This window comes from Giraffa tippelskirchi, chromosome 11, assembly GCF_054371585.1.
Source record: "Giraffa tippelskirchi isolate mGirTip1 chromosome 11, T2T-mGirTip1v1.2.pri, whole genome shotgun sequence".
In the NCBI taxonomy this organism is placed as follows: Eukaryota; Metazoa; Chordata; class Mammalia; order Artiodactyla; family Giraffidae; genus Giraffa; species Giraffa tippelskirchi.
In genome coordinates this window covers 110,747,905-110,761,324 of record NC_137285.1, presented here as the reverse complement: position 1 = coordinate 110,761,324, position 13,420 = coordinate 110,747,905, and the positions used below count along the sequence as shown (strand labels likewise).

The 13,420-nt window shown below is 37.3% G+C and overlaps 1 protein-coding gene across 50 annotated transcripts in view; it reads right to left on the bottom strand.

The window, feature by feature from the left end:
- Nucleotides 1–13,420, bottom strand: part of SOX6 (SRY-box transcription factor 6) — a 671,664-nt gene that overhangs the window by 355,960 nt on the left and 302,284 nt on the right. For all 50 annotated transcript variants that reach the window (XM_081541518.1, XM_081541528.1, XM_081541535.1 and 47 more), the window contains one exon: nt 263–470. In XM_081541518.1, the coding sequence (XP_081397644.1) occupies nt 263–470 (208 nt within the window). The remainder of the gene's footprint in view (nt 1–262; nt 471–13,420) is intronic.

Genomic DNA, 13,420 nt, shown 5'->3' with positions numbered 1-13,420 from the left:
AGAGCAAGGCTTATAGTCAGTTTAAAACCTTGATTTGTTATTATAAGAATCAAGTAAAATGCACAGAGTTGTAGAAAAATGGAACTATCTGTCTAACACTTCTAATGGATCACAATCTGCCATCACCATGGTAACCTCTGAATAACTTTTTCCTTGCTAGTGCCAATTATGCACTTCTCTGGCCCTTGAAATCCCACTCATTTTTTTTTTTTAAGCTGGAATCTTTAAAAGAATAAAGCCCAATAGTTAAGTCCACACATACCCTCTTGTTCAGTCCGAGTCATTTCCTCAAGCTTCTTCTGTTTCAGTGTGTCCACCACATCGGCAAGGCTCCCTTTGCGGCGTTCTGGGGTTCCAAAAGTAACACTGGTCATTATCTCGCGGTCCCGACTCCCTTCGTCAGGCTTATGTGGTGAGGTAGAGGTATTTCGGAAGGAATATAGGGAACATAACTTATTATTCTCTGACTCCTAGAAAAGAAAAGAAAAGAAAAATCATTAGAACATGTTTCTTTGGAGAAAAATATCAAACTCAGAATGACAGTTTATGAAGTTGAGATGGACAAATAAAATACATTAATTATCTCTGTTTTAAAAAAAAAAAAGCCAAACATTATAGAAGTAATTATCAAAGGAACTGACCTGAAATTACAGATTTAAACTGTTTTCTTTTTTAACTAAAAAAAAATCAAAGTGGTATAAAGACTTAATTTTTAAATGAACACTTCAGCTTCTTACTCATTTATACCCTTCGTTTAAGATAGTTCAGATTTAATTATTAATTATAAGAATGGTAAAGTTTTTCTTTTAATTGACACTTAATTAGCAAACCTCTTCCCACAGCCTAAAAAAGGTATACAACAACAACAAAAACTCATTATCCCTAAATTTAGAAATAATAGAGAAATTGGCTCCAATATTAATTGTTTACCAGAAAATATATAAACTATCTAAATCAGTGCCAGAAAGTTAGCCAACCTGAATATTTTTGTGTACTGTGTTTTGAGAAAAAGTTGTTTTTCTTTCTAGTTATACATGGTTGGATGGCATCACCGACTCAATGGACATGAGTTTGAGCAAGCTCCGGGAGATGGCAAAGGACAAGGAAGTCTGGTGTGCTGCAGCCCATGGGGTAGCAAAGAGTCGGCGACTGAGCGACTGAACAACAAATACATCTGTCCAAGCTACAGAAACCTTTTCTATTCCTTACCCTCACCACTGACAGTTTAGCACATAGTCACACACATTTCTCATGTGGCACTTGAAAATGATTTGTTTTTACATTTTTTTTTTTAAACAAGAGGACAAGTTTGTTATAGAAACACTTGCACAAGAATTATCTCACAATACAGAGAAGCTGGCTAACTGGCCAGATAGTTAGGTCCCTCTTAAAAAGAAAAGGCAAATCTTAGATGGTAAATAATAAACACCTAAAAGTTTATAAAAGAAAAATGCATTTGTAGCTCTGAGAGCTACAAATTAGAACTGAGAGCTTGAAGCAACCATTATTGGCCATAGCCTACTAGTAGTCTTGCATTCACCTTGTCTGTCTGTGTATGGGAACTTTCTCTCCCGATAAAAAAAATTGTATGAAATAAATAAAGCATCTAGATTTTGTGATTCTCATCAGTTTAAAAATCTTAATTGCTCCTGTATCTCTACCCTTCTTCCACACACCAAAAAAAGCCCAGTAGGCATCAAGAGCTAGAGAAAGAAGCATGGGGCAGAAGCTGGAGTTAAAAAAAAAAAAGGTACAGAATTAATCACTGGTAGGAAAGGGAGTGAAAAGGAAAATGGGAGTATAGAGAAGTACATTTCCATATACATTAAATAAGATAACTATACTCAATAAATGCTAGGTGTTTAGGTATTATTGTCATTGCATATAAGGAAGGAATAAAACTTATTTCCACAGCTATTGGTAGCATATAATGAGGTAACATTTATAAAGCAACTAAGCACAGATCTGAACCTAAAGCAGGTGGTGCTTAGTAAACAGTAGGTACCAGTATTCTGATGGAAGAAACAGATCTAAGGATGGAGCCAAGGAAGTTCTTCCCCCTCTGGACCTAAGTAACTGCTTAGTAAAAAAAAAATATGTCCTGAACTATACTGAGTATTGTAATGTCTGTGAATATACTGAAGACCACTGAATTGTACACATTTAAATGAGGAAATTGTGTAGTATGTGTATTATATCTCAATAAAGCTGTTCTAAATTACTATGAGACAAATCTTAATTTTTTCCACTATCCCACTGCTAAAAGCACCTAGCACAGAGCAGATGTTCATTACATTTACACTGAAATACACTGAAAAGGATAAAACTAATGTGCAGGAGAGCTCCTCTTTACATTGTTCCCAGATCTTTTCTTTCCCAAGAAATATGTTGTATTTAATGCTTACAATAACCATGGAGTGATGCAGAGGAATCCTTTCTTTTAGATGTCAGTCATGGTTAGTACACAGCTCCTTGGAGTGGCCAGTTTGCTCTCAACTTTGTGAAAACAAACACTCAAGAGATTTTCTGGGCTTCCCTGGTGGCTCAGATGGTAAAGATCTGCCCACAATGCAGGAGACCTGGGGTTCAATCCGTGGGTTGGGAAGATCCCCTGGCGGAGGACATGAAAACCCACTCCAGTATTCTTGCCTGGAGAATCCTCATGGACAGAGGACCCTGGTGGGCTGCAGTCTATGGGGTTGCAAAGAGTCGGACACAACTGAGAGACTAAGCACATATGTTTGCCAAAGCCAATTTTAGCTCTTAACAGTGCCCCTAGCAGAAACATTACCAAGGATTTTTGGAATCAATAATCACCACTTGATAAATTATGTTTCAATCACTTTCATTTCTCATATTACTGCCTATAAATAAGAAACAAACTCTATCTCAACCTAAGGGGTTGAAGATCAACTCAAAACAACAGTTACATGGAAGAGGTTACCTACAAATGACTCACCATTGACCATAATAAAGAGGATTTTTCCCCTCACTCCCAAGTTGAAAAATACTAGCAGTGTCTCACCAGCCTGAGTTTCAGTAGTCCTTAGAGAATTTAGGCTGCGTACACTACCATTTTTTCTCTCAGAACTAGTTTCAGTCTTATTTGCTCATGTCACTTACTTGTTGGATAGGCTATGTTCCTTGCTTTTATTCATGAGAATGTAGTCACCATGATCCACCACAGACAACAATGATGGGTTCCCTCACCAATGACCCATATTGTCCTCAGCCCCATGATCTGTGCAATGTAGCTCAACACCACCAAGAAGAAGATAATAAGAAGCTAGAAAGTCATGTTTCCTCTAAGAAAGCAACAAGAACTATTTACAACACAGCACAAAGGCACCAACACCAGCAGAAGATGAAATCATAAATTACTTAAGTTGTATAAGTTATCTTACACTATCCTTAGGAACAAAGAAATGGGGCAAAATTGACCATTTATGGTCTTTAATTTTCAATTTTCTAAAACTTAAAACATACGGTCCTCTCATGAATGCAGGCCTATAGTCAATTCATCAGAATAAAAAGGCACATGAATCCAAACACTTCCAAAGAAGAGATTTGTTGTTGTTGTCATTGTTTTAGTCACTAAGTCTTGTCTGACTCTTTTATAGCCCCATGGACTGTCACTTTCCAGGATCCTCTGTTCATGGAATTTTCCAGGCAAGAAAACTGGAGTGGGTTGCCATTTCCTTCTCCAGGGGATCTTCCTGACCCAGGGGTTGAACCCATGCCTCCTGCATTGGCAGATGGCTTCTTTATCACTGAGCCACCTGAGAAGCCCAATGAAGAGATTACTGTTAGATAAAAGGCAATATTGGGCTTCCCAGGTGGCACAGTGGCAACGAATCTGCCTGCAAATGCAGGAGATGTAGGTTAGATCCCTGGGTCAGGAAGATACCCTGGAAAAGGAAATAGCAACCCGCTCCAGTATTCTTGCCTGGAAAATTCCATGAATAGAGGAGTCTGGCAGGTTATAGTCTATGGGGTTGCAAAGATACATGACTGAGCATGCATGCACAAAAGGCAAAAACGACAAATCAGAAAAATAAACTTGACAAAGGATCTCTAATTTGTGTTCTAGGCAGGTAGGTAATTTTTAAGTAAGTTTTCTCATAGGAAAAAAAAAAAAAGCTCAACTTATTCTTTAATTTCCTATAAATGAAATAGGTCCTATGAACTACCAACTGAGACAAGATGCCCAATGATCACATCTATCAAGTTTTGATGCACGTTACTGCAGCACAGCTTATTTGTTTAAAGCAGTGCTTCTCAAACTTCAACATACAGTATTCCCTGGCAAGTATGTGAAAATACAGACTCCCTTACCTCCTGCCATACCCCCAAAGAGTGGTACCCAGGAATATGAAGTATAATAAACATCCCAAGGATTCTGATGCACAGGCCCTCTCATTTTGACGCATCCTACTTTCAGAAACACTGATTCCCTATAGAAGGCAATGAAATGAATGTGCTTTGCCTTAATGTTACAATGTGGATATGATTATGCACATTTGTAAGAAGCCTGGCTAGTTGTGATTTTAAAAAATAACATAAAGGAGATTACTTCCCTTCTTTTGATCTTTCATATGAAAACAACCAATGTATAACATGGCTAAACACATGAACATCACAAAAAGAAGAGCGTACAGGGCACTGAGTAAGTATTAGCTCATTCAAAGAAAACTTATGTTTGTTTTCTCTTAGCCCCTAACCTTAGTGCCCTCACTAAACTTAACAGTGAATAAACTTTCAAAATATTATTTAAAAGGAATTTAGTACCAATACAAGGACTAAAGCAGTGTTGGTTCAGATTATCTAAAGCATCTCACTGGAAATTAATTAAACACAGTACAAAAACTATATGTAGATGACCGAAAAAGTATATAGTAGTATTAAAAATAGTTATTAGGCAAAGTTTCCAGAAAATATGAGCAATTTTCACAAATTAAGAATATGTAAAGACATTTTCATATATGAAGGGATAGAGAAGTCAATATTAAAAACAAAACGTGTGAAGTGATAGATGTTAAGTAAACTTATTTTGGCATGTTAGTGAGAAACACCAATATATTTTTTAAGAAAAAATTATGTACAGAAGACAGAATTTCCAACAAAATGTTAATGGTCCTGAGTCTTGAAATAATGTGCTGTGCTCAGTCATGTCCAACTCTTTGTAACTCAACATACTGTAGCCCTCCAGGCTCCTCTGTCCATGGGATTTTCCCAGCAAGAATACTGGAGTAGGTTTCCATTTCTTCCTCTAAGGGATCTTTCCGACCCAGGGACTGAACCTGCATCTCCTGCATTGCAGGTGGATTCTTTACTGCTGAGCCACCAGGGAAGTCCCTTGAAATAACAGGTAGTTTTATATTTTCTTTTCTTTTTTTTTTGTTCTTCTTTTCTTCTCTATTTTTATTTATTTATTTATTATTTTTTTTAATAAATTTATTTATTTTAGTTGGGGGCTAATTACTTTACAATATTGTAATAGTTTTTGCCATTTTCTTTTTGAAATTACATATATTTTGCAAATGTTCTATCATCAATAAGACTTTTAATCAGAAAACAAATAGTATTAATATGTTCAAGGTTGAGCATGAATAACAAAAAATGTTGTAGAAATAATTTATTTACAAGGGAGGAGGCACCAAATAGAGAAAAAGATATAATATTTAGTATATAACTTCAATTTTGTTACATGCATGCAAAAGGATAAATGAGGTCACAAAAAAAACTTGGAAGATATATACTAAAATATTTATAGTGACTTCTAAATGGTGATAACATTATTGGTAATTTTTCTTTCTTTTTGCTTATCTGTGTTCTAAGTTTATCATTAATTAATATATTGCTTATGCAATAAAGAAGAACAATATCATTTTATAAAGAGATGCTTAGAGGAAATATAAAAGGAATTTAGAGAATAGAGTTTGGCCATCTTGAAGATGTCTATAGAGTTAGTATATTATAGTTCCCCAGTATTGAAACCAAAAAAGCAATCAAGCTTTCTTTGTCTGGGCATTTCTGCAGCTGAGGGCTCTCAAATAGTATTTTCTAATAACTAATTATTTAAAAGGGAATCCCTAACCAACTAAAATCTAGATTTCTCATGATTATCAATGACGGTTTCTTGTTTGCCCTCAAAAGATACACAAAATCAATCTACTTCCTGTTCCATGTTAAAGTTGTTCAAAATATCTTAAAAGAGAAATTAAGCTAATAGTCCTTTTTTTAGATGAAACTCCTTCAGTTTCAACACCTATTTCCCATTTGACATGGTTTCCTGACTCTTCATCACTTTCCTCAGATATAGTCCAGTCTCTAGATGTTATTCTAAAAACGTGTTGCCAAGAACTGTGTACTGATGTTCTACATCTTTGTTTTTAGCAAGAAGAAAAGTAACAGTCAGAAGGTTATATGGTTTTCCCCATGTCACACAGGTAGGACTGGCAGAGCTGAATTCTAAATGTAGGTTTTCTGACACCCAATTCAGTGATTTTCCATTCCACAGAACTATACTAAAATCACTCTCAAGAGTAAAGGATGCTATAACTTCAGTAACTCCTACCTTCTAAATCTTTTCTTGCTTTACATTTTCAGACATGAGCTTTACATACTTTTGAGACAGGAATTCCAGTTATTAACCCAAATTCCAAAATTTCCAAGATACCCTATCTTAGTTATCTACTGTATAAAAATGATCCTAAAACTTAATGCTTAAAACAACAATAATGATTTATTATCTTTAATGATTTCTATAGGTCAGGAATTCAGGAGCAACTGGGCTGGGTGGTTCTGTCTCAAGGTCTCTCATGAGGGTGACATTAAGTTAGTGGCCAGGACTGTAAGTTCAAAGGCTTCTATATTCACAGAGTGAACACTTCAAGAGCTTGGGGTTGGAAGCTGGGGTTCCTTGGACATCTTCCTCTATGTGATCTCTCCACATGATCTTTTCTCTTCAGCATACTGGCTTCAGAATAGCTGGATTTCTTATATGGTAGTTCAGGCCTCCAAAGGTGTATGCCTCCAAAAGAGCCAGAATAAAAAATATATCACTGTTTCTAACCTAGTTTGCGAAGTCATGCCCTATAACTGTCAATGAAATCTATTCAACAGTAAGTCACCATGGCTGATCCACAGTCAAAAGAATGGAAGTTAGATTATGCCTTTTCATAGAATGGAGTTATTATAATATCCTCAAATAGCTGATGTGAGAAATGAATAATGAAAAAGGCACTTAGGGAAGTATCTATCATCTAAGTACTCAGTAAATGATACCTACTCTTATTATTAAAGTATCCTTTGTCCAATTATCTTTGGTTTTAATTTTTAATTCTGAAAATAGTTATGATAATCACTGGCACCAGTTTTAGGTTTTTATTTATACTCATTCAACTAAGTGGAATAATAAATACTGAACTATGTTACTCTCTTTAATATCAATGCTCAAAATCACCTTATTTATGAAGTTATCCCTAAGTAATTCCACTAAGAACTGGCCCCTCACGAAGCTCGAATAACCTCAACATTTGTAATTAGCTTTGTCTAGGGATCAATTCCTACTAAACCTAACTGCATATGGATTATCTCCACTCTGTCCAGGAGCAGCTACTGTATGTGTGTGCATGTGCTCAGTCACTTCAGTCATGTTGGACTGTTTGTGACTCCATGGACTGTAGCTTGTCAGGCTCCTCTGTCTGTGGGAGTTTCCGGGCAAGAATACTAGAGTGGGTTGCCATGCCCTCATCCAGGGGACTTTCCTGACCTTGGCACTGAACTCATGGCTCCTGCATCTCCTGCTTTGCAGATGGGTTCTTTACTGCTGAGCTACTGGGGAAATCCCAGCTACAGTATTTTTGGTTGTTCAGTAGCTAAGCCATGTCCCATTCTTAGCGCCCCCATGAGCTGGAGTACGCCAGGCTTCCCTGTCCTTCACTATCTCCTGGAGTTTGCTCAAACTCATGTCCATTGAGTCAGACATGCCATCCAATCATTTCATCCTCTGCCATCCCCTTCTCCTCTTGTCTTCAATCTTACCCAGCATCATGGTCTTTTCCAATGAGTCAGCTCTTTGCACCAGGTGATCAAAGAACTGGAGCTTCAGCTTCAGCATCAGTTCTTCCAATGAATATTCAGGGTTAATTTCCTTTAGGATTGACTGTTTTGATATCCTTGCTGTCCAAGGGACTCTCAAGAGTCTTCTCCAGCACCACAGTTTGAAAGCATCAATTCTTCAGCATTCAGCCTTCTTTATGGTCCAACTCTCATATCCATACATGACTACTGGAAAACCATAGCTTTGACTATATATGGACCTTAGTTGGTAAAGTGATGTCTCTGCTTTTTAATATGTTGTCTAGGTTTGTCATAGCTTGTCTTCGAAGAAGCAAGTGTCTTTTAATTTCATGGCTACAGTCACCTTCCACAGTGATTTTGGAGCCCAAGAAAATAAAATCTGCCACTGTTTCCACTTTTTTCCCATCTATTTGCCATGAAATGATGGGACCTGCAGGCATGATGTTAACTTCTTGAATGTTGAGTTTCAAGCCAGGTTTTTCATTCTCCTGTTTCACTCTTATCAAGAGGCTCTTTAGTTCCTCTTCACTTTCTGCCATTAGAGTGATATCATCTGCATATTTGAGGTTGTTGATATTTCCCCCAGCAATCTTGATTCTAGCTTGTGAGTCATTCAACCCAGCATTTCACATGATGTACTCTGCATATAAGTTAAATAAAGAGGATGACAATATACAGCTTTGACATACTCCTTTCCAAATTTTGAGCCACTCTGTTTCTCCATGTCCGGTTCTAACTGTTGCATCTTGACCTGCATACAGGTTTCTCAGTAGACAGGTGAGGTGGTATGGTATTACCATCTCAGCCAAAGGCCTTTGCATAGTCAGTGAAGCGGAAGTAGATGTTTTTTTGGAACTCCCTTGCTTTTTCTATGATCCAACAGATGTTGGCAATTTGATCTCTGGTTCCTCTGCCTTTTTAAAATCCAGCTTGCACATCTGGAAGTTCTCAGTTGATGCACTGTTGAAGCCTAGCTTGAAGGATTTTGAGTATTACCTTACTGGACATGGAACAACAGATTGGTTCCAAATAGGAAAAGGAATCTGTCAAGGCTGTATATTGTTACCCTGCCTATCTAACTTATATACAGAGTACATCATGAGAACACTGGGCTGGAGGAAGCACAAGCTGGAATTAAGATTGCTGGGAGAAATATCAATAACCTTAGATATGCAGATAACACCACCCTTATGGCAGAAAGTGAAGAACTAAAGAGCCTCTTGATGAAAGTGAAAGAGGAGAGTGAAAAAGTTGGCCTAATGCTCAACATTCAGAAAACTACGATCATGGCATCTGGTCCCATCACTTCATGGCAGATAGATGGGCAAACAGTGGAAACAGTGTCAGATTTTATTTTTCTGGGCTCCAAAATCACTGCAGATGGTGATTGCAGCCATGAAATTAAAAGGCGCTTACTCCTTGGAAGGAAAGTTGTGACCAACCTAGACAGCATATTAAAAAACAGAGACATTACTTTGCCGACAAAGATCCGCCAAGTCAAGGCTATGGTTTTTCCAGTGGTCATGTATGGATGTGAGAGTTGGACTATAAAGAAAGCTGAGTGCTGAAAAAACTGATGCTTTTGAACTATGATGTTGGAGAAGACTCTTGAGAGTCCCTTGGACTGCAAGGAGATCCAACCAGTCCATCCTAAAGGAGATGAGTCCTGGGTGTTCATTGGAAGGACTAATGTTGAAGCTGAAACTCCAATACTTTGGTCACCTGATGAGAAGAGCTGACTCATTTGAAAAGACCCTGATGCTGGAAAAGATTGAGGGCAGGAGGAGAAGGGGATGACAGAGGATAAGATGGTTGGATGGCATCACCGACTCAATGGACATGGGTTTGGGTGGACTCCAGGAGTTGGTGATGGACAGGGAGTCCTGGCATGCTGCGGTTCATGGGGTTGCAAAGAGTTGGACATGACTTAGCGACTGAAATGAACTGAACTGAACTGAACTTGCTAGCATGTGAAATGAGCACAACTGTACGGTAGTTTGAACATTCTTTGGCATTGCTTTTCTTTGGGATTGGAGTGAAAACTGACCTTTTTCAGTCAGCTACAGTATACTATAGCTCAATTTAGCTGGGTTTCCCACTGCACCTTAACCAAAAATGCAAGGAGGTTAGAGAAGTGAACTCAGGTGGCAAAAGTCAAATAAGATGTTGGAAATTGAGACAGGCCAATTGACATATATACACTACTATGTATAAAACAGAAAACTAATGAGAACCTACTGTATAGTACAGGGAACTCTACTCACTGCTCTGTGGTGACATAAATGGGAAGGAAATCCAAAAAAGACAGGATATATGTATAACTGTTTCACTTTGCTGCACAGCAGAAACTAACACAACATTGTAAAACAACTATACTCCAATTAAAAAAAAAAGAAAAAAATACAGGCATAGGACAGAAGTGCAATCTTGCCCTACATAACAGAGTTGAAACCCACACACAGGTGGAAGTGATTGCAGTTGGGAGAAACGAATGGTAAATGGCTTCTCTAAAGCAGCAACATGATCAGCTTCCCAACCTGCTGCCAATGAAATTGTAGAGACAGAATATTATCTTTTATCCTTTCCTCCACCTATTAACAAGGCTGAATTAAGTTTGTTTATTCTTATTGCCTTGCATGTTGTTATTTTTGTCTTGTTTTGTTTTCTATTTTAGTTATATTGCCTCTCCAGTTACAGCTTTATTCTTATTCTTGTCTGCCCTCCCTATAAGAAGATTTAATGAGATATACAATCACAAATTTGTCCTATTACTCCAGTCTATAGCAAACTTCTTTTTCCTTGGACCCTACCCCTAATCACTTAAAGTCTAAATCCTAAAAAATTATTTTGAATATTCTCTTACTGAGACACTCCATGGTTTTCTATGGTGTGAATACTCCCTACTGCTTCAGTAATAAACCCAATTTGTTCAACTATGGGTATGTTCTTGGTATTCTTTGACTAAAAGGAATTAAAGTGATGCAGTGCCTGTAAAGAAATTAAAAATGATAGTAAAACCAACTAAAAGTTGCTTCTGTTTGTTTTAAATCACCATGTACTGGCAAGTCAACCATGTCAGTGATCAATCTTCTCTACCAGGACAGAGGACTCCACCTTCCTTGGTATGTATTGCACTTATATATTTTAAGTTTCAAATTTATGTATGACCAAGCTACGACCAACCTAGACAGCTTATTAAAAAGCAGAGACATTGCTTTACCAACAAAGGTCTGTCTAGTCAAAGCTATGGTTTTTCCAGTAGTCATGTATGGATGTAAGAGTTAGACTGTAAAGAAAGCTGAGTGCTAAAAAAAATGATGCTTTTGAACTGTGGTATTGGAGAAGACTCTTGAGAGTCCCTTGGACAGCAAGGAGATCCAACCAGTCCATCATAAAGGAGATCAGTCCTAGGTGTTCATTGGAAGGACTGATGCTGAAGCTGAAACTCCAATACTTTGGCCACCTGATGTGAAGAACCGACTCATTAGAAAAGACCCTGATGCTGGGAAAGATTGAAGGCAGGAGGAGAAGGGGGCGACAGAAGATGAGATTGTTGGATGGCATTACCGACGTGATGGATACAAGTTTGAGTAGGCTCCAGGAGTTGGTGATGGACAGGGAAGCCTGGTGTGCTGTGATTCATGGGCTCGTAAAGAGTCGGACACGACTGAGCGAATGAACTGAACTGAACCATCTACTATATATGTACTGCTTCCTTCTGATTCCTCACTCTAAACAACATCTTTCTGATGAACCAAAAAATACTTGCCAACTGTGCTGCGTAAGAGGTATTCTACCATAGTGTTATTGAGTAACTGACAATAAAAGCTTTACCTAATCTGTTCCAATAATTCCCTGCTAGCAAAATATATCTAACCTTTTTAACATGCTGAAAACTAACTGCTAACTTTTATAGGTTCTTTCTCAGAGGAAAAAGTATGTTTTATCTCTGACATATTTTAAGGAAAAGCACTGGTTTATGGAATTCTGCAGACCCAAATACTGGAGTGGATAGCCATTCCCTTCTCCAGGGGATCTTCCAAACCCAGGAATCGAACCAGGGTCTCCTGAATTGCAGGCAGATTCTTTACCAGCTGAGCTACCAGGGAAGCCCCTTAAAGAAGATTACATAAATGAAAATACTAAATTTGGTTCCAATCATTGTTGTTGTTGTTCAGTTGTTAAGTTGTGTCCGATTCTTTGCAACCCCATGGACTGTAGCCTGCCAGGCTCCTCTATCCATGGGGTTTTCCAGGCATGAATACTGGAATAGGTTGTCATTTCCTTCTCCAGGGTTCTTCCCAACAAATTATTCCTGACAAATTTATCACTGACTCTAACATTAAGACAAAGTATATTCTTTTTTTCTTTTATTAAAACTGATATTTGGTGTAATATATGAGATTTACATAGCATTCTCAAGTTTGTCATTCTATACTATCACTATAATATTAAATAACAATAATAAATGTATTCATGCATGTAGATTTGTTACCAGTATTTGCTGAAGTGTCATGATTACTGAAGTCATAAGAAAAAACTTTTTTTTTAAATGCTATTTTGATTCAAAGAAAAAATTACCAAAAGTTGTATAAATAGTCTCATTCCATGACATTTAATAAATGCATTTAAATAATACAGAATAAATATAGAAAAAAAAGTTAAAGTCCCCAAATTTGTCGAAGGAAGCACAAAGAAAAGTCTAGCATTATTTACACACTATCAGAATACAGAATCAAAATCTCAAGATTCAAGAGTCCTTAAAAATCCAATTGCTCAATGACATCTAGTATTGATTCCCTTGTGCAAGACAAGGTAGTATAATAGTAAACAAAGCACAGGTTCTCTGAGCCAGATTTTCTGGTTAAATCCCAGTTTTCCATCCACCTCTCTTACGGCCCCAGAGTTTGTTAACCTCTGTGCCTCACTTCCTCATCTATAAGATGACTTTGATAATAATAGCAAAACAGAATCTATCTCAGAAGGCTGTTATGAAAATTAAATAAATTAATAAAAATAAAATACTTAGACTAGTAAGTGTTCATCATATGATGATGATGGTGGTGGAGGTGGTGGAAGTGGTGGTGTTAGTGATGGTGGCTGCCACAATACCCATGAGAAGCAACTTTTTGTTCTCTCCTTGAACTAATACTAATATAAGATTTAGCACCGCCAACGTAGTCCATTCCATGTTTGGAGGGTTCTCTAATATTCTTATTTATAGGAATATGAATCCTATTCTTTCAGCCTATAGTTCTTTCATTCCATGGAAATATTCAAAAGTGGCATGTACAGCTATTACAGCACCCTTGTATCATCTCTTTTTCTAGGTAAA